Genomic DNA, 21,052 nt, shown 5'->3' on the forward strand with positions numbered 1-21,052 from the left:
TGTGTCAAATAAATAAAATCTTTTTTTTTTTTTAAGATTTTATTTATTTATTTGTCAGAGAGAATGAGCACAGGCAGGCAGAGAGGCAGGCAGAGGCAGAAGGAGAAGCAGGCTCCCCGCTGAGCAAGGAGCCCGACGTGGGACTCGATCCCAGGACGCTGGGATCATGACCTGAGCCAAAGGCATTTGCTTAACCAACTGAACCACCCAGGTTTCCCAAATAAGTAAAATCTTAAAATAAGGTGCCTTTTTCCTCAATAAATAAATAGGCAAACACACATTATGAACCTTTGTTGATGCTCTCCATACCGTAGCGCCTAGGGAATCTCTACTCATGACTAACTTACTGTTTGGAAATGCATTTTTTTTTTAAGATTTTATTTATTTATTTGACATACAGAGATCACAGGTAGGCAGAGAGGCAGAGAGAGGAGGAAGCAGGCTCCCCGCTGAGCAGAGAGCCCGATTTGGGGCTCGATCCCGGGACCCTAGGATCATGACCTGAGCTGAAGACAGAGGCTTTAACCCACTGAACCACCCAGGTGCACCTGAAATGCATTTTTCAAAAAAAAAAAAAAAGATGGGTTGATGGATAGATGGGTAGATGTGATAAAGCCTGGTACGTTATTAATGCAGATTGTAGATATGGGGATATACAAGTTCACTGTAAAATTCTTTCACCTCTATGGTGTGCTGGAAAATTTCATAAGGAAATGTTAAAAAAAATTCTTAAAAATTGGTGGGATGTATGGTCCCTTTCTTTCCTGCCTCAAGCAGCAGTTGGTTCTTGAGAAAGTCACTCCGGCTGCCTGGCACTACTTTATGCGATGAGGGGATGTTTGCTGAACAGGATAGCACAAAGGATTCATAATTGAGGTGACTGAAGTAATGGGTTGGGGGATGTAGTGTGGATCCACCCACCCACAGAAGATGCCAGTAAGTATCTAACCTGTTTCTCTTACTGTGTAGTGATAGTCCCAAAGTCAGTGCCAGCCATGCAAAGATGGCATTTATGTGATAAGGTTAAGTGCAAACTTGTATAGTTGGAAGAAATCCTGGCAGGGGTGGGGCCGGGGGGAACTCCCTAATCCTACGTTATCTTTTTGTGAGTTTATCAACATCAATTTGGTCATTTAAAAATTTTAGCTGATTTTGTAGGTAATAATAGTGGCCGGAAAATCTGAGTTGGGCAAGGGTTAGCTTCCACTGTAACTTCCCCACATACATTAGTCAATATGAACCGAGTGATTCAAGCAACCTTAAAAATATCCATGACATCTCTGCCCTCTGTCCTTTTGGATGCTCTGGCAACCATCTTACAGGAAGGATCACAAAAGGCAGGCATGGCCATGTTACAGGGACCATTGCTGTTGTAGTAGTCAGTGTCCAGGCAGATAGAAGTCTTTCCAGATAGTGGCTGGAGACAAGACTGCTTAGGGCTCCACCCCTAAGATGCCATTACAGAGAACGGGTAATCTCTCTAGATTTGCAGTCTGTTTATGGAAAGGTGGAGAGAATCTCTAAAATGCTTTAGCCTGTCCACATTTCTTGAAAACATCCCACCAGTGAGAGCTGTTTTCTAAAATTCCACCTGCCATTTAACAAGTCACTGTGTCACCAAGAAAACCCCATTCCCAGATTGACTAGATCCAGATCCATTCCCAGATTGACTTTCATGCTTCTGGGTTGAGCTCCTAGTAGACTGCAACTTGTTTGTGTAATTACAGTGAAATAAACATGAAACTTACCACTTTCCTTCTTAGAGTATAATTCCATGGCATTAAGTACATTAGTAATGTTGGGTAACTATCACAACTACCCATTTCCAATAGTGCTTTATCATCTTAAATAGAAGCTCTGTGCTCACTAACCAATAGCACCCCCTTCTCCGTGCTCCCCCACCTCCGGCAGCTTCTTTTCTACTTTGTATCTATGAATTTTGTTCTTCTAAGTCTCTCATGTATGTGGAATCTGCAACATTTGCCCTCTTGTGGCTGGCATATTTTGCTTGGCACAATATCTTTAAGGTTCATCTGTGTTGTAATATGGATTCAAATTTCCCTTTTAAACCTGAATGACATCCCACTGTATGTATGTGTGGTGCATTTTGTTTATCCCTTCATCTGTAGGTGAACATGGGTGGTTTTCCATCTTTGGGTGATTGTAGATAAGGCTGTTGCCTCTTGTTTTTTTCCTAATACTTAAATTTCATAGAATGTACATATCTCCACATTACACTTTTGGAGTGACATTTACATAGGAAAAACATATTTACATTGTAAAAACCCATCTAATACTTCTATTTTTTTTCCATCTAATACTTTTAACAAAATAATGTATTGTGATAAGCATTAAGTTATAGAGCAGATGCAATAGACAGACAATCGGAATTCTCTGTAGAGCTTTTTTTTTTTTAAATTTCTTTTCAGTGTTCCAGAATTCATTGTTTATGCACCACACCCAGTGCTCCATGCAATATGTGGCCTCCTTAATACCCACCACCAGGCTCACCCAATCCCCCAGTACCTGCCCCTCCAAAACCCTCAGATTGTTTCTCAGAGTCCACAGTCTCTCATGGTTCGTCTCCCCCTCTGATTTACCCCAACTCACTTCTCTCCATCTCCCAATGTCCTCCATGTTATTCCTTATGCTCCACAAATAAGCGAAAGCATGCGATAATTGATGCTCCCTGCTTGACTTATTTCACTCAGCATCATCTCCTCCAGTCCCGTCCATGTTGATATAAAAGTTGGGTATTCATCCTTTCTGATGGAGGCATAATACTCCATAGTGTATATGGACCATATTTTCCTTATCCATTTGTCCGTTGAAGTGCATCTTGGTTCTTTCCACAGTTTGGTGACTGTGGCCATTGCTGCTATGAACATTGGGGTACAGATGGCCCTTCTTTTCACTACGTCTGTATCTTTGGGAGGTTTTTTTTTTTTTAAAGATTTTATTTATTTATTTGACAGACAGAGATCACAGGTAGGCAGGCGGAGAGAGACGAAGGGAAGCAGGCTCCCTGCGGAGCAGAGAGCCCAATATGGGGCTCGATCCCAGAACCCTGGAATCATGACCTGAGCCGAAGGCAGAGGCTTTAACCCACTGAGCCACCCAGGCACCCCATCTTTGGGAGCTTTTAAAAGTACCTCAGGCCTCAACAAGATGGAGATGTGGGTATGAAGGAAGGTCATTCTGCTGTATGCACCACAACTGTTTGCTGACAGCTGCATGAGTAGTTTCCTGATCAGGAAGCAAGGTTTTTAAGTATTTCACATCCTAACGAGAGAACGTGTCACTTCTATACAGGTATTTTATGTTTATGATGTCTTTGTTTCATTTTAGGGAATTGAGTGGGAGGAGGGAGTTGGGTTAACATGCAGTGCATTAGAAGTTTTAATTATAATTTTAATTTATAATTTTAATTATAACATTTCCCATGTAAAATTGTGGGAAATTGGTTCCATGTTAGCTTTTTGGGGGGGGAGCAGAATGTTTTAGTTTCAGGAATAAATTATTGAAATACAAGGGAAAGGCATGCCTTTTAAAGAGTATTACAGACACCATAACTCTGTTCATTTTGAGGAGGGGGAGAACTAGGGGTACAGAGTGGGCAAGAGACCTGGTCCCCTGGGAGTCCTTAGGGTTCTCTAGAGAAGAGTGGGTTCACCCTCCCAGGCCACAGCTCTTCCTGGTTCCTTCAGGGTCTCCCATTGTCGGCATGTCCGAACCACTGAAGGAACTGGCACAGAGGGTAGAGGTAGCCATGGCCTTTGCAAGCGCTTGTGAGAAGGCCGCCATGATGGACCAGACACGCTGGGAAACTTAGGAGAGATTAACGGGGCTTGGGCAGTTTGTATGTCCGAGTCCGTGTGGAGATGTGTGGCTGTGAGCAAAGAGGCCCATGTTTCGCTGGCTTTGCTAACTTGTGTCCTCCTGGCTGTGAAGAGCCATATTCCACTTTGGGGCTCACAAGCTTTCTTACTGTGTGGTCAGTATTTGATGGTGGGAAATAAGTTTACCAGTATCGCCTCGTCCAGTGCTCAGCCACACCAGTTGTCTGTGATCAGTGTCGCGTGTGTGGCTTGTGGTGGTAGGGCCGTGACAGATCTATTTCTCATTCCCTCCTTCCCCTCATCTTTTAGAAAAGGGGGAAGCCAGTCTTCCCAACCGGCAACCTCTTCTCCCTCCCTCCCAGTGCCAACTGGACTCACATGTTGGGGCTGTGGCTGTGCCTCCACACCTGCTTACGGTACGCGGCTGGGCTGTGGTGAGCAAGTCCACGGAGCCTTTGGGGGGTTTCTGTGTTTCCCTTCAGAATCGTCCAGAACACAGTTGCTCTGCTCTCTAGCTGAAGGATGAGTCCAGCAACGGCCAGGGCTGTGCCCTTGACCCAGGGTCTGTGCCTGTGGAGGGAATTCCAAGCAGGGGCCCCCTGAGCTCTGTTCTGTGCGGTGGCTGTGGGTTCGTGGGACCGGCAGAGTCCAGGAGAGTCTTGGATGGTCGGATGCTGTGGGGGACAAGAGACCAGACAGGACTGCAGGAGGTGGCCTTGTGGGACCTCCCTCCAGGCACTGGCTTTGCTGGCTAGAGGACCCCACTAACCCAGATGGAGCTGGTCCAAAAATGGCCTTGAGCTTGGTTGTCTTTTTTTTTTTTTTTTTATTTAACAGACAGAGATCACAAGTAGGCGGAGAGGCAGGCAGAGAGAGGCGGGGGGAAGCAGGCTCCCTGCTCAGCAGAGAGCCCGATGCGGGGCTCGATCTCAGGACCCTGGGACCATGACCTGAGCCAAAGGCAGAGGCTTAATCCACTGAGCCATCCAGGTGCCCCGAACTTGGTTGTCTTTGTCAGGAAGTTTCCAGGATGTTTTTCCTTTCCCTTTATTCCCCTCACTTCTCTCTGGTTTCTGCCTTCGCACCCCTCTCCCCTGTGATCTGAGGGGGAAGGAGTGCTTCTCTCCTGCCTTACCTTCCTCTTTTCCCTGCTGTCCTTTCTTCCTTTCTCTTCCCCTTGGTTTTTAGAAAAAGGAGCATGGAGCATGTTAGAATTCTGCCTCCTCATGAGTGTGTGCGGGAGCTCAAATGCCAGCGTCTTCAAGCATTAACTGGGGATGCAGATCCCTACAGCTGGGGTTGTCAGGAGGTCTGGGTGATGACCGTGCGCACTAGAAATCTTACAGCCCTTACACTTGTGTATCACCTACTGGTTCTACTCAGGACCACCAACGAGATGGCACCACTGTCTTCAACTCACAGGTGAGGAAACCACACCTGGAAAGATCAGCCAACTCCCTGAAAGTCATACAGCTATTACATGGTGAAGCCAGTGTTTGCATCCAGCCTGCCTGACTCTGCTCTTCACACTGTGGCGAGGTTACCCATGGAAGCTTCTAGAACATGGGGAAACGAGGGACTTGCAAATGGCAAGATTTCATTCTGTTTTATGGCTGAATAGTATTTCATTGTGTATATGTGACACATCTCCTTTTATCTATTTATCAATCGATGGACACTTGAACTGCTTCCGTATTGTAAGTAATGCTTCCATAAACATCCGGGTGCATGTATCCCTTTGAATTAGTGTTTTTGCGTTCTTTGGGTAGATACCCAGTAGTGCAATTGCTTGATCATAGGGTAGTTCTATTTTTAACCTTCTAAGAAGCTTCCATACTGTTTTCCAGCGTGACTGCACCAGTTTGCATTCCCACCAACAGTGCAAGAAAAATGTTCCCTTTTCTCCACTTTTTCACCAACACTTATTGTTTGTGTTGTTGATTTTAACCATTCGGACAGGTGTGAGGGGATTTTTCTCATTGTAGTTTTGATTAGCATTTCCGTAATGAGTGATGTTGAGCATCTTTTCTTGTATCTGTTGGCCATCTGGTGGTTGTCTTTGGGGAAATGTCTGTTCATCTCTTCTGCCCATTTTTTAATTGGATTTTTGGGAGGTGTTGAGTTTTGTGAGTTCTTTATATATAGTGGATACTGACCCTTTATCAGATATGTTATTTCCACATACCGTCTCTCATTCCATAGGTTGCCTTTTAGTTTGGCTGATGGTCTCCTTCTCCGTACAGCTTTTTATTTTGATGTAGTCCCAGGAGTTTGTTGTTGTTTTTGTTCCCCTTGCCTCAGGGGACTTTTCTAGAAAAAATCTGCTATGTCTGATGTCGAAGAAGTTACTGCCTGTGTTCTCTTCCAGGATTTTTATGGTTTCTGGTCTCACATTTAAGTCTTTAATCCATTTTGAATTTATTTTTATGTATGGTGTAAGATCATGGTCCAGTTTCCTCCTTTTGAGTGTAGCAGCCCAATTTTCCCATCACCATTTGGTGAAGACACTGTTCCTTCCCCATTGGAGATTTTTTTTGGGTGGGGGAAGGAATATGAGCTTTATTCAGGAGGCTCCTGGACTCTTGTCTGCAAGCCAACTCCAAGGTTTCTGCCTGGCCCAAGGATTTTTAAAGGAATTCAGGACAGTTAATCAGTAAAGGGAGTGCAGTGGTCTGTGACTGTTCTTGATTCTCTGCAGTCTGGATGGTGCCAGCTATAGACTTAATCACAGCACTTGGACAAAGGTGTGTAAAGGGATCTGGTTTCTTGGCGTTCGGGTTGGTGCAGGAGAAGAACGCATGATCTGAACTCTTGGTTCGCTTGGAGTGGTCCCAGGGTTTGGACTCTTCGGGGCTCATTGGGGCCACAGGTGGGGACCTTCTTTCAGGAACTATGGTAGATCACCAGGAGGAGGACTCAGCAGAGCTCAGCCGCTGAGAGTGCCCAGACCACCTTCCAGGGCTGCATGGTTGAGAGCCACTCCACAGATGCCTGGAAGTTATGCAGCTCGCCCCGCTGGCGGCGCCCCCTATGGGCCAACAGCACCACAGCTTCTGTGCCTGGAGCCCCCCCACTCCCCATGCCACCATTGCATAGTCTTTCCTGCTTTGTGGGAGATTAATGGACCACATAATTATGGGTTTATTTCTGGGTTTTCTGTTCTTTTCCATTCATCATGTGTCTATTCTGGTGTCATTACTGTACTGTTTTGATGGCTACAGCTTTGTAATGTAACTTAAAGTCTGGAATTGTGATGCCACCAGCTTTCCCTTATTTTTTTCCATTGGCTTTGGGTATTTGGGGGTCTTTGTGGTTCTGTACAAATTTTAGGATTTTTCTAGCTCTGTGAAAAATGCTGTTGGTATTTGATAGGGACTGCATTGAATGTGTAGGTTGCTTTGAGTCGTGTGGACGTCTGAACAGTATTTCTTCTTCCAGCCCGTGAGCGTGGAATGTTCTTCCATTTCTTTGTGTCATCTCCAGTTTCTGGCTGAAAGTTCTTCAACATGCATTGTGAAAGATGCACAGTATACATATTTAAAAGATGATTTATTCATACCATTTTTCTCTCCATTTAATTTTTAAAAATTTTTTTATTTTTACATTTCTCATGCCCTCCTCAAATCCTGGGGATGTGGCCCCTCCTTTTCCTCTTTCTTTGATCTTTTCTACTTTTTGGACTCTCCTGTGTATTCCCTTGCCCATTTCCCTTTTGTCTCCCTAAATCTCTCCACCCACCCTCTGCTTCAAGCCTGTCCCTCTCCCCCTTCTCATCTCTCTCTGCTTTTATCCATCATGATACTTGCCAAACCAAATCCAGCAGGGATTGCAGTCAGCCCCCGTTTCCCAGCGTGGCAGGAGTACCGGGAGTCGTGCTAGCCTGGGGCCTCCTCTTCCTGGATGCACAGAACGGGATGGAGTGTGGCTCCCCAAACATTCGCCAGGGTCTGCTCTGTGTTTATTCCTGCAGGGAGAGATGGGCCACAGGCAGGGGGAGACCCCTGTGCACGACCCGGCTGAGAATTCAGCCTCCCCAAAGTCAGAAAAGTTCTGCGATGGAATTTTTGCATTCCTCATAACTTAGCCAGACACACACACACACACACACACACACACATTAAAGGCAGTAAATTTGTCAGCCTGTACAGTAACACAAAGTTCTAAATATGGGCATGGTAGGAAGAGAGATGGTTACTGTGGGAACTATAATTTTTAATTTACTGGCATGGAGCTCTAAACTAGGGCTTGGTGCTTAATGTAGTGTTTTTACATTTGGGTATGTGCTCAGGAAAGTCATAAAACCTTGCAAAGCTAGGGCCAGTATGGGGGTGGGGATCATTGCAGGAGGTTGGGGTGGGGGAGGGCTTGAAAAATTTAGGGAGGTGGAACGGAACCCATTAATGTGCCCATAACAATCAGAAGGGAAGCGGCAGAAGAATCCTGGAGGGCCCAGCTCATCGGCATGGGAGGCTTCGTGACCAGCAAGGCCACTTTTAATCTGCTTCCGCTGAGAGCAAGGTCCAGAGGGAACGGTGATGGGGCTGGGGAAAGAGCTGGAAAGGGAGCACAGCTTTTGGAGCCAGAGGTCTGGTTTCCAATCTACGCAACATGCGGGGCGCCTGGGTGGCTCAGTTGGTTAAGCGTCTGCCTTCAGCTCCGATCGTGATCCCAGGGTCCTGGGATCGAGCCCCACATCGGGCTCTCTGCTCAGCGGGGAGTCTGCTTCTACCTCTCCCTCTGCCTGCTGCTCTGCCTACTTGTGCTTTGTCTGTCAAATCAATAAAATCTTAAAAAAAAAAAAAAGGCTATGCAGCATGCAAGGGGATTTAGACTCTTGACATGTGAGCCTAGAGAAATGGACACTTGGATACTGCTTCCTACGTGCCAGGCAGTGTTAGCAAGCAAGGGCTAGTCCATGATGTCTTTGTACTCTTTGTATCTCCACCAGATAGATGGACATTGTGGTGGAGAGGGCATGGGGCTAGGACTCCATCCCTTGCAGTCTGGCTGCAAGCTCTACCTTGAGCTTGCTACATTTCACTGCATTTGAATCCTGACTTGGCTCCTTATCAGCAGTGTTATCTTGGGCAAGTTCCATCGCCATACCCGACCTGATTTCCTCCCCAGTAAAATAAGGACGGAAACCCTGTCTGCCTGTGGTTGTGCTGAATCTTGGGGGAGAGAAGGAGCATATGGAAGTTCTCTGCAGGCGTGGTGTTTGAGTACCATTGGGAGAGGGGCTGAGTGCAGGCTTATTCAAGAGAGATTAGGACGAGAATTAGTATCGTATTTTTGCTTCTCAGGTGGGCAGCACCCGTGTTGGCATGGTGCCCACCTGACCAACAGATCTGCTTCCTACCTCCCACCTCCCCGACGGCCCCACGGGCCCCCCTCTCCCTCTCCCACCACACTTTCCCAGGACAGGCTGTAAGGGAGCCATCTACACCTGCTAGGGCGTTTGGAGCTGGCGAAGCTTCTCGTGTGGCTCTCCTGAGCAGAGCAGAACGGGACATCTCCTTGAACACCCGTTTATTCAACAAATGTTTATTTTCCCCCGAATACGTGCCTTGTGTTTTTCTCAGCTCAGGGCGTATCCTCATGACCTCCTAGAACTTTCCAGTAAGGGCAGTGGGTAAGAAAGAAATTCTCTCAGGTGGCAATGAATGTTAGAAAGAAAAAACGAGCAAGGGAAGGAGATGGAGCCCGAGAATGGAGACGGGAGGTCGGATGCGACCTCTTACAGGACCTCATTCAAGGGCTGTCTTGGCGCAAAGGCCCAGATGGAGCGAGGGGTTGGGCCAACAAAGATCCGAGGGAAGAGTGTCCGGATGGAGGGACGGACCGGCGTGGCTGTCTTGAGGCTGGACAAGTCTGATGGGCTCCAGCGACCGTTAGGAGGAAGAGATCGGAACAGAGGTAGGCCAGCGCCGATGGTGCGGGGCTCACAGATGATAGAAAGGAGATTGGTTTCTACTTCAAATGTAATAGGAAGCCGCTGGTATCCTGTTGCCAGATAAAGTATAAGATGGCCAGTTGAGTTTGAATTGTGGATAAACCCTGGATAATTGCTTAGCTCAGATGGGTATTTTTATTTGCTCAATCTGGCAAGTGACATCAGCAGGCTCCGAGTAGGGGCCTGCGGTGTGGAGAGCCTTGGCTGGAAGGAATTTTGTGGTCGGGGGACCAGAAAGGAGGCTGTTATCCCCAGGACGGAGGTGGGGCTGGTCCAGGCCAGGGTGGCCCGAGTAGAGGTGCTGAGGAGTGTGTGGATATACTGGATGTTTATGGGACCTGGTAACGGATCGGATGTTCTAGAAGAAGAGGGGACGCCAGCAGGGCTGGGCCTGAGCTCTAGTTGATGAGAGTCCACAGGGTCGGCTGTAGACCAAGTTCCTTGCTGTTCATCTGAGCTCTTGTGGAACTAAAGTTTCAGGGGTGCCTCTGGACCCAGGAAGCAGAGCAGTTTGCCACATTTTTCTGTGTTTGTTTTTACACATGGTAAATTTATATGCACTCTGCCTGGACAGGTGGGTTGATAGGTACCCTTCTAGAAGAGTACAGCATCTTTTGAGCACTTAACCTGTGCCAGGCCCTTTGCCAGTTGCTCCCCACGACTGTCTCCCTCTTGCGTGATTCCCCCACAACCAGGTGAGGTCCTGCTGGGATCACCCACAGCCCAGAAGATTGAGGGTCCGAGACAATGCGGCGAGTGTGCTACTTGCTTTATTGGCGTCCTCTGCCACGTTGTGGGCATGTGAGGACCAGACCCCAAGTCAGCCCCGTCGGCAGTGACGTCGTTATGATGAGGGATGTCTCCTGAAGCTGTCTGAGGCCTCAGAGCCAGAATCCGAGCCCAGCTCCACAACTTTATACAGATGCGTTCTCAGTCTTGAGCGGGAATAAAAACTGTGTGTGGGGGGCAGGGGGGGCGGGGTTTAAAAATGCACATCCCTGAGACGCATGCCTAGGGGTTCTGGTTCAGTCGAACTGGGGCTGTGGCCCAGAAAGGTGCTTTTGAACTAACCTCACAGCTGAGTCTAATGTCATCATTCTTATACTTGCTTCGAAAAATGCTTCGTGACTTTGCCTTAATAATGCCAAACTGAAAACCCCCCTGCTCCCCTAGATGCCTCAGCGGGGCGTGCTTGGATTCCATCATTTCGGTATTAGGGATGCAGTTTTGAAGGTAGCATGGGTTACTGGATTCATATTTTCAGAGATTTCCACATGCTTTTAACAGACGCCTCAGGGAAGACCTGCATTCAGTTTCAGCAGAATGGCTTCTGGTTTCTTTTGCATGTTGATGCCTCTTCTCATGCGCTCAGTCCCTCCCCTACTCCCAAGGGTTTCAGCTCCCCCCTACCCCCATCAGGCTGCTTTTGCCCTTCTTTGGTCCAGGACCTGCTCCAGCTGCCCTCTGTGCTTTCCTGAGCCGAGTGAGCGCGCACCTCTCCCCCGTGCACGTTTTGGGGCAGGGTTTGAATTGACTATGTACTGACTATCCCGAGGGCAATCTCTGCTGGTAGGTGCTTGGTAGTGTATGGGGGTTCTGCCCCAGGCACCTGAGAGTCCTCGAAACGGAGGTGATGTGGGGGCTCTCAGAAGGCTATCATCCAGCACCTTGAAGGAGCAGAGTAAAAAGCTCCAAGCTGTGGCTGAGAAAGCGGGAGGGTTGGGGGAAGAATGGGAAGACTGTCGCTGCGGGAGGACAGGCGCCGTCGGAGGGCATCCTGGGTGGGCAGGTTTGCAGGGAAAAGAGGACACAAGGAGGTCACACGAGGAGGTCTCTGCTGCTTAACTCCGCTTAGTGCACCGGGCAGCCTATCGTCTCCACCCCTGGGTGTACTAACGAGCATCTAGTAATTAGTATTATGTACCCAGTGATCTAGGTCCGGAGATTTCCGGGTTCCTCCGGGGGTTCCATATAGCCATTGCCTATCCCCAAATGAGCCACCCCCTTGCTCACAGGCAGCGCCCCTCAGGAGATGAGTGGAACACCCGATGAGTCTTCAAAGAGAAAGCTTCTTGAGGGGTCCTCCATGGGTTTTTTTCCTGTATCAGTCTTGTTTCTTGAGGGAGGGTCACGCCCCGTGGGTGGTAGGGATGTGAGGGATATTGTTACCCATGGGGAGCCCGGGGCCAGTCTCTCGGCCTTTGCTTTCTTGTTGGCCTCGGTGATCGCTTCTGGTTCCCGTGTTCCCTGCGAATTTGTCGTCACCGCCTCCATGGTGGGGAGCTCAGGTGGAGAAGAGATCAGAGGCCCGAGAGCAGGAATTCTGGGGAGAGGTACCCTAGAACACTCCTTCCCCAAACACATTCCACATTCCCCGGGTGTCCCCGCCTGCGGTGATTTCTGACGCTGCTGACTTGAGGGCCAGCATACTCAGCACTAAATCTTGCTTCGCGTCTTATTAAAGAGCTGCTCACCATAAAACTGTTATGTTAGCTCTGAATGGTTTGCTCTCCGCGCCTCCCCGCCCTCCTGGCCTCCATGGCAGGGGGACAGCCTTCAGCCTAGAGCATTCTTGCTGCTGTCACCAGCTGTTACCACCACTGCTAGGGACATGGAGGTGACTGCCACTTCCTAGACTCTGGGGGGAGGGGGGCCTTCACCTGTAGTGAACCCTTGGTTCTATTCTAGTACTTCTGGACCCATGTTTGGATATTTCCTTGAGGGCTGCAGGGAGGGGCTTTGCTGCTGTCCCAGTGGGTACAGCCCACCTGCTGGGAAGAGAGGCAGGCATCACAGATGGTTCAAATACCATATTCACCATTTAGGAGCTGTGTGACTTTGGTAACTTGCCTGACCACTCTGTTCCTCAGTTTCCTGTCCTCTGGAAATAATGAGTAACAGCATAGGTCTTACAGTGTTGTGAGGCCAAAATAAACTAAAAATTCAGAGAGCCTAGCACAGTGTTGTTACAGTGGAGGTCATCACGTGTTACCTGTTGTTACTTCCATCACTGTGGTCACGGACACTCGGACACAGTGGGCTGAAGCCAGGAGACCTGGCATTGAACTTGCAGCTCTGCTTCCTGCTGCCAGTGTCACTTTGGGCTTTCTGACTGGCCTCCTGCGTCCCGGGAAAATCAAACCATGCATCTCTGGTTTCCCTCTGGGCCTCGACTGACCCAGTAGCCGGCACACAGCAGAGTGCCTGGCCCACGGTAGGTGACACTTTTCACCGGCGTGTTTTCTGTGAGCTTCTGCTGTCTGCCAGACTGCGTGCATGGCTGGGGATCCAGCGATTCAAAGACACACGGGCTCTGGTTTGAAGCAGCCTACTGTTCCCTGAGAACACGGATGTGACCAGAGAGGATTTTGCACAAAGAGATAATTGCTCAGGTGGAAGCTGGCGTGAAGGGCAGTGGCAGAATGCGTTGAGGACGAGCTAACTTCTGCCTGTGGGAACCACCCGCTCCCCATGGATGGGTGTTAAAGGGGACTCGAGACAGGAGTGGAGCTGGCTGCTGTGGGGAGACGGTGGAGGCTGGGTGGTAGGGAATAGTACAGGTGCTTTGCTAAAGGATGAGGGCAAAGCGTGGGAGCGAGGGGAGGAGCCAGGGCCGGTTTGGTCTGTAAATCTCTTGGGGTTGAGTTTCTTCATCTTCAGTATCTCACCATCCCTTTCCCAAGGAACACTGTTTGCACAGCCTCACCGATACGGACGTAAATAATTTTCATTATAATATTATTTGCATGTGCGGGGCACCTGGGTGGCTCACTCAGTTAAGCATCCTACTCTTGATTTTGGCTCTGGTCATGACCTCAGAGCCATGAGATCAAGCCCCGAGTCAGCACCATGCTTAGCACAAAGCCTGCTTAAGATTCTCTCTCTCCCTGCCGCTCCCCCTGCTTGTGCTCTCTCTCTAAATAATAATAATAATAAAATATTTACATGTGCAACTTGGTTACAACCTCTGTGTAGAAGTAGCTTTAAAGAACTTGAGTAAAAGCACAACCGATTTATATGTTTCCAACACAACTGCAATGTGGACAAAAATGATCAATAAAAATCATCAACCTGATTTCTGATTTTAATATGTTGGGGGATGTGGCATCCTTTTCCCAGCATGGTCATGGATCGCATCACTGTGGCCTGGTCCTAGGAAGGCCTGTGTGCCACTTGCCAGTCATTTTTACTGGCTACTTTCTTCCATTCCCACCCAGAGAGCCCCTCATCTGCTCTGCAGCCAGCTCATAGCCTCTGTGTTGTGTAACTGTATCATGTACCTCTCTGGTCTTTCTCTGCCCCTCTCCTTAGCCCAGAGACCACTCCAGTAGTGGAGATTCATATTCTAGCACGTGCTTAAATTGTCCTTCTGAGAACTTCATGTGGTCTGATTTAATCTCCACCGAGTTCCTTTGAGGTGTAGGTATTAATTAGTATTCCTATTTGACAGGAAGAAGATGCAGCATAGAAAGTTTCAGTCCCAGGCTGGAAGTTGGTTACACATGTAACAAACTGCAGAGCTGGGGTTTGAACCCGGGCAGTCTGGCCCCGGACCCTTTGCTCCAAACAGGTACACATTTGAATGGACTTTTCGACTCCTCTTTTAATAGCTTATGACTAATGACTCCTTCCTGCTAGTTTCTGCGTGTGTTTAGGGGTTGACAACTTGCTAAAATTTAGTATTCAGCGCAATGCCACCAAATAGCAATGCTATTTGACAACTTCAGATATAAATCTACCTTAAAGATGTACAAGTACAAATTATGCAATTTGACTTTTAAGTGCTTTTCCAGCAAAATAAATAACGAAGTGTGTTGCAACTGGCAGGTATAGTACATTAAACTGAGTGCAATTAAAACACTGGGATATTTTTAAATTAACAAGAAAAAAATAAGTGGCAAAATGAAGAAATCTGAATCTGTCTTTGCAGCCTCTGCCAGCTGATTTAACTGGGGCGGGGGGGGGGCGGTGACTGCATAGGGTATTAGTAACATTTATGCTCTGGATTTCAAGTGCAATGATAGTCACATTTAACACAAAGAGCACTTTGATTTCGCTTCTGCGCAACAGGCAGATGACATTTCCAACAACATCATCTTTTCAGTCTTTTTTTGAAAGCAGTTGACAAGAGGGTATTCTGAGAAGACATCTGAGTTGAAATAATGACTTGCCTTCTGGGTAATGTCTCAATGAGACATCTGAAAGTCAGGATTCTCTTAGCTAGACACAGGAAGAATCTGTATCTTTCACACTCATGGGCGGGCTTCGCCCTTTCCAAAAGCCGGGAGTCTGTTCATTGGGAACCAGGAAGATCGCACAACCGTTCAGATTTTTTTCATGCTCCGCACCCCCGAAGGCTGGCTATGGGTGGGGTAAGAACTACTGTCAGCCAGTAGTTACTGTAGAACCAAATAACCCATGTTTATTAAAGGTCTCCGGTGGCCTCACCCTCCCTTCTGGGGTTAGAAGGGTGCAGGTAAGACACTGCGGATTTACTTTGTTCTAAACATACCTGAACTTGTGAATTCACCTGTTTCCCTAGAGTAGGTCCTCACCATCCTTTATCAGGGTTCAGAGACTCCATGGAAATCCCAGTTTCTGAAAGTGGGTGTGTGGCCTGCAGCACATTGTTTTGGGTGGCCTAAAGGGGGACAATGAACAGCTTTAGAGTGAAATGTAATTTCCGGATTTTGGGGTCCCCGTATATTAGTTCACTAGGGCTGCCGTAAGAAAAGAGCACTCTGCAAACCTGGTGGTTCACAGACCTGTACCCCTGGGGATAAAAATATATGTTTATAAAAAATAAAAAATAAAAAATTTAATTAAAAAAAAAAAAAGAAAAGAGCACACCGCATTTGGCTTAAACAACAGAATTCCCTTAAGGTTCCAGGAGGCCAGAAGGGCAATGTCAGGGTGTTGGTGGGGCCATTTTCCCTCTTGGCTTATGGCAGCCTGACCCCAGTCTTTATGTGGCGTTCTCTTTGTGTATTTCCAAATTTCTCATTGGATAAGGACACCAGTCATATTGGATCAGGGGCCTTCTCTCCTCCTGTATGACCTCATCTTAACTAATTACATCCACAGCTATCCTATTTTCAAATAAGGTCATCTTCTGAGGAACTAGGGCTTAGTACTTTAACGTTCAAATTTGGGTGGGGGGGGGACACAGTCCGACCCATACCACCCTGTACACCAGCAAAGGGGCTGGCACGTGGATTGGTTCATCCATCCATTGTCCATTCATTGAATATTTGGCTCCATACCTTATGTCAGGCACTGTTGTAGACCCTGGAGATAAGAACATCAGCAAAACAGATTGCTTGATCTCAGGAAGCTCCTATGTTAATTGGGGGAGATAGATCTTAAATTAAAAGAAAGGTCAAGCAGTAGTAAGTGCTTTGAGGCAAAATGGGAAGACAGATAACCAGTGATGTGTGCCACAGGCAGCTGTTTCAGATGGGGTGGTCAAGGCAGGTGTCTCAGAGCTGGTGGTGTTCCGGCCAAAACCTCCCTGAGCTATGAGGAGATCTGGAGAAATTGTGTCCTGGACAGAAGTGACGAGCTCAGTTGTAGGTTAAGTAGGATCTGTTGTTGGGGTTCATTTAAAAGGTATTTGGGGACGGGGCTTACTTTTGAAACACCCTGGGGGTATTTGGGAGTGTATTCTGCTGCAAAAGAAGGAGAAACACGAGGGAAGAGCAGTTGGGTTAAGCGCCTGGTAGAACCCTTAGGATCTTCTGTTGCCTTTGAGCTGAACGTTTGCCTGGAAAGCCATTTCCCAGGCCCCTCTCCCTGTTCGAATGTTAGTTTCGTGGGGTTTCAAACAAACTCCGAGTCTTTTCAGACCTTCCTCACATCTGTTGCAGCAACAAGCCTCTTCTTCCAACATCTCCGGGGGGAGGAGGGGTTGCTCTACATTCAGCCCTCTGTTGAGTCACCCCTTGAATATATCTCTTTATATTTATTCAGACGCCCTGCTCTATTGCTCGACAAGCAACTCCTGAACCCAGCTCATTGGTGCACGGAGATCCTTTATTCCTCTGCTTTTTCTCTCTGCCAGCAGCCTATGTATCCTTCCTGAAGTGTCTCGTGCCCTAAATCCAAGGTTCTGAAGGCCGTGACTCTATGATGGAACCATCTGGAAAGTTCTGTAGAAGGCCGATTCTCGGATTCCAACCATCTCTGCTCAAATGGAGTTTTGTGATAGGAGGCTGCCAAATAGAGATTATATATATATATGTTTTACAAAGCTCTAAAGAGAATTCTACTTTTAAGAATCACTGCCCTGAAGCATTGACACTATTCCCACAGTGGTCAGTTCTTTTATTAGAGCAACATCAAGCAAAGGGATCAATGGGCATGTCCCCCTCTCTTCCCACTATAGTGTCTCGGGTATCACGAGGCAGGGCTGTCTCAGGCAGGCCTCGTCCTCACGGTGATTGGAAGGGTCGGGTCTTGTGGTGCACTCCGCTCCGGGCTGCCAGGCCACATCACAGGCTGACCGCGCTCCCCTCAGATCTCAGCACATCATTCAGAAATGCGGAGAGATCTGGGTCGGCTCAAAGAAGCCGAAGGGAGAATGAGCCAGTTCTGGGGCTGGTGCTAAAAACAGAACTTGAGCAGGAGTTTTATTTTCTCGTCCCTTAAGGGACCGTTTGGGCCCAGAAATCAAAGGAAATTAGTTTGCCTGGTCGGGGTCTCCATACTGAAATCTCCCGTCAAGTGGCGAATTCCGTGGAATGCCTGCTGTCCCTCCTCCCCCGAGGCCTTGTGCACACATCCGCGGGATCGTCTGTGCTGAGCTTTTCTTGTGCGTTCAGACAGTCCTTGCTCCGACTAGCAACTCCTCTCGGAATCTCCTGCCAGCGTCTCTGAATCAAACAGGAGACCCTTACTTCTGTTCTTGTGGCCCCCTCAGTGCCACCCCTCGTGGAGATAAAAAGTGGCTTCCCACAATTGTTTAATAAGTTATCCCTTTACATAAAATATGAACAGCCACCCCCTTTGTGTTCTTGGAGTTTTGCATATTGGGTTTCTCATCTACAGGATTATTTTTACCGCTCTCATTTGGCCTCTGTCCAAGTCCTGCGGATTCTTCCTGAGCTGAGTAAACACGTCCCTCTTCCCTTGAAGTAAATTTTTGATTCCAGCCTGGCTTTGGGCCCCGTCCCTTTCCGGGTGCTGGTCCTCTCCGATCGCAGGTCCCAGGCATCCTTGCTGTGGCTTGAGGCCAGTTGAGGGCTCTGCCTGTCTCTCCGACCACTGGCTTCCACCTGTGGCTCTGGCATCCCATGTGTGTTTGGGACCGCAGGCCTGCTCTGTGCCCGGCCACGGCTAGTTGGAAGAAGTGAATGAGGTTGTGAACCACTCCTGCTTCACCCCCGTGCTGGCTGGTGACCCAGCTGGACGCTTCATCCCCAGAATTCGGACAGACAGACTTGGAGCATTAGCTGTGGGTCTGGAGCAGGAGGGGCTGGCGTTGGGGTGGGGTTCCACTCTGGCAGGTGCATCCGTGACCGCGGGCGCCTGTGAGCCAGGAGTGGCCGTCAGCCGGTGGAGCAGGAGTACCGTGCGCACTCCCCGAGGAGAGCACAGGTGAGATACCATGAGGCTTCTGATTAGAGACGCAGAGAGATGCGGAGAACTAACTGCCCAAGACTCCGAGTACTCTGTTCCTACACAGTTCCGTGTGCCTCTGGTAAACTCTTTCCAGTCGGGCTGGTATAAGTGAGTTTCTGTCTTTGCCCCTGAAAGACCGCAGATTGGATCCCACTGTGTGGTCACATCTTGAGGCCCATTTCTGTATCTTCTCCAGTCCTCTTCCCAGTCGGGTTGTTCCCCCACCCATAAGAAGTTAGCCACAGGGTCCGGTGACAAGCACCTGGACACTAGGAGCCCTGCACGCCTGGACCCTGGCCCTGGCTCTGCCCTGTGCAAACATTGTTTCAGGTCTGTGATCCTCCATTCCTTTTTTGGAAAAATGAGGATAAATGACATTTGATTCACAGAAGTAGAGTTTTGTGAAAAATTAAATAAGACTCTGGGGAACATCTAATTTTAATCTCTCTTGTGTGATACCCAAGCTCTGTGTAACTACTCTGAAGGATGGGCGAGAACACCTGTCCTTCGGGGACAGGGTTGGCATGGGGTGGCCTGGTCAAATCTGGTTCACTCTGTGTTTCTGTAAATAAAGTTTTATTGGAACACAGCTTTATGTACTGTCTGTGGCCACTTCTAAGCCACAAAGGTTCTGTTGAGTTGTTACAACAGGAACTTGTGGCTCAGAAAGCCTAAAATATTTAGTCTCAACCTTCCTATGAAAAGTTTTCCAACCCTTGTTCAGAGATCTTGCAGGCTCCATGGAATTCATAAAATAGCTTTCTAATATTCATGTTGTATATCATAGACTTTAGCTTTTTAATTTTATTATACACTTCTGGTCTTTGATATATATTTTGGCTTTTCACTTGTCTAGTACATTTTATAGTGTTCTCCCTTTTCCTTCACTGTCTTTGTAAACCACTTTTAGATACTTAGCAATTGTTTTCTTGCCTTTGATCTACAACTATATGGTGTGCACCTTTTACCCACTGGACATACTCTCTTAGATGCAAAGAACTACATATGAGCAGTGACCTCTCTCCAGGGATTCTCCCACCTGTAAGTGGCTGGTCCTTGCACCTCTGGTTTCCCTTCCAGGATCTGGTTTCTTTTGGGGAACCTCGGAGCTGTGACCTGTGTTTCTCAGCAAGTATAGTGAGCAGTGAAATCTCTATGAGCCACTTTTTGATGTTTTATGCAAAAATACCCTTTGTTACCAAAGTATCACCCTACAACTTCTTCTGCTGCTGTCTATAATGCATAAAAACATAAAATGGTCTTTTGGAATAAGAATTTACATAAGCATTAAAAAACAAAAACAAAACCCTAAGACTCCAGGCTTCCTAAGAGCCAATGGTTTGATGAAAATCTCCTGGATGTTTGAGACAGATCTTTGTCTAAACTCTAGCCCTTTCACAGGCTGAATTCACCAGCTCAGTTCTCTTTAAATCCAAGAGAATATACGCTTCAGGAAGGTGTTAGGAGGATGAATGGAGATAATGTGTATAAGACGTCAGAGTCATTGCCCTACGTATGATCCTTGTGTATGTGGAGTGGGGTAGGGAGGGGGTGGTCTTGGAGACTTATTTAGAGACCTTGCTGTTAAGTCCCTCCAAGTATGGTGCTGTTGATTCTGGAACTTCCTAGGATCAGAGGTCTTCAGAGAGAATGTTTGCCAAGGCCTTTGGGTCCTGTAGCATCAGGCAGCCCAATGCCTAGAGCCCCCCTGCTTTGTCCACACTGCTGCACACATACTGGCCTCTGTCTTGTTTTGATGTGTGTGTGTGTCCAGTTTCCCAAGTACACCAACCTCTTTCTCACACAACATCTTCTACTTCTTTTCCTTCTGGTTTGGGTGGTATTCTACTCCCGTTTTTGCCTGGTTTGGTCTCATTTTTCAGTTCTTGGATCACATCTCACCATGTCAGGCGTGACTTTCCTGCACCAATCCAAGTCGGGTTCTACTAGGAAATGACCATTCTTTGAGACCTTACAGTGCTGGTAGGTATGCTAAGTGCTTTAGATAGAATGGGAATAAAAACCATGTAAGTCGAGTGCATTCTGCCAAGTGAAATAAGCCAGTCATAAAGAGACAAATTTTGTCTGATTCTGTTGTATGAGGTCCCTAGAGGAGCCACGTTCATAGAGACAGAAAGTAGCGAGAATGGGGGACTTGTGTGTGGGGACAGAGTTGTGCTTTTGCAAGAAGCGAAGAGTAGCGCCGTGGCTGCACAACAGTCTGGATGTACTTAAGGCCACTGAACAGTAAGTACACTTAGAGATGGCGGACGTGATGCTTTCTGTGTGATGTTTTAGCACAACTGGAAGTATCTTAAAAAAATAAAATAAAAAAAGGATCCAAGTGGATCAGTTGGAAGGCTGCTGAAGTCATAGGAGAGAAAACCCAGCTGGGAATCTGGCATGTAGGGTTGTTGGCAGGAATGGAGAGAATGGGATTGACTGGAGAGGTGCCCAAGGAGGTGAAACAGCTGGGACCTGGTGGCTGGTTAGCGGGGGTGTGGCTTGTCAGTGGTGGGGTGTGGCTGGTTAGTGAGGGTGTGGCTTGGCAGTGCTGGGGCTGTGGCTGGTTAGTGAGGGTGTGGCTTGGCAGTGGTGGGGTGTGGCTGGTTAGTGAGGGTGTGGCTTGGCAGTGCTGGGG

The 21,052-nt window shown here is 47.8% G+C and overlaps 1 protein-coding gene across 6 annotated transcripts in view; it reads left to right on the forward strand.

Moving 5' to 3' along the window:
* The window catches only part of LARGE1 (LARGE xylosyl- and glucuronyltransferase 1), a 524,421-nt gene that overhangs the window by 191,441 nt on the left and 311,928 nt on the right, over positions 1–21,052 (forward strand). For 4 of the 6 annotated variants that reach the window (XM_059402154.1, XM_059402152.1, XM_059402155.1 and 1 more), the window contains exon 3: positions 14,243–14,362. The exons of the other annotated variants lie outside the window; for them this stretch is intronic. In XM_059402154.1, coding sequence (XP_059258137.1) covers positions 14,243–14,362 — 120 coding nt within the window. The remainder of the gene's footprint in view (positions 1–14,242; positions 14,363–21,052) is intronic. 6 annotated transcript variants of the gene reach the window in all.

The sequence above is a fragment of the Mustela nigripes genome, chromosome 6 (assembly GCF_022355385.1).
Source record: "Mustela nigripes isolate SB6536 chromosome 6, MUSNIG.SB6536, whole genome shotgun sequence".
NCBI lineage: Eukaryota > Metazoa > Chordata > Mammalia > Carnivora > Mustelidae > Mustela > Mustela nigripes.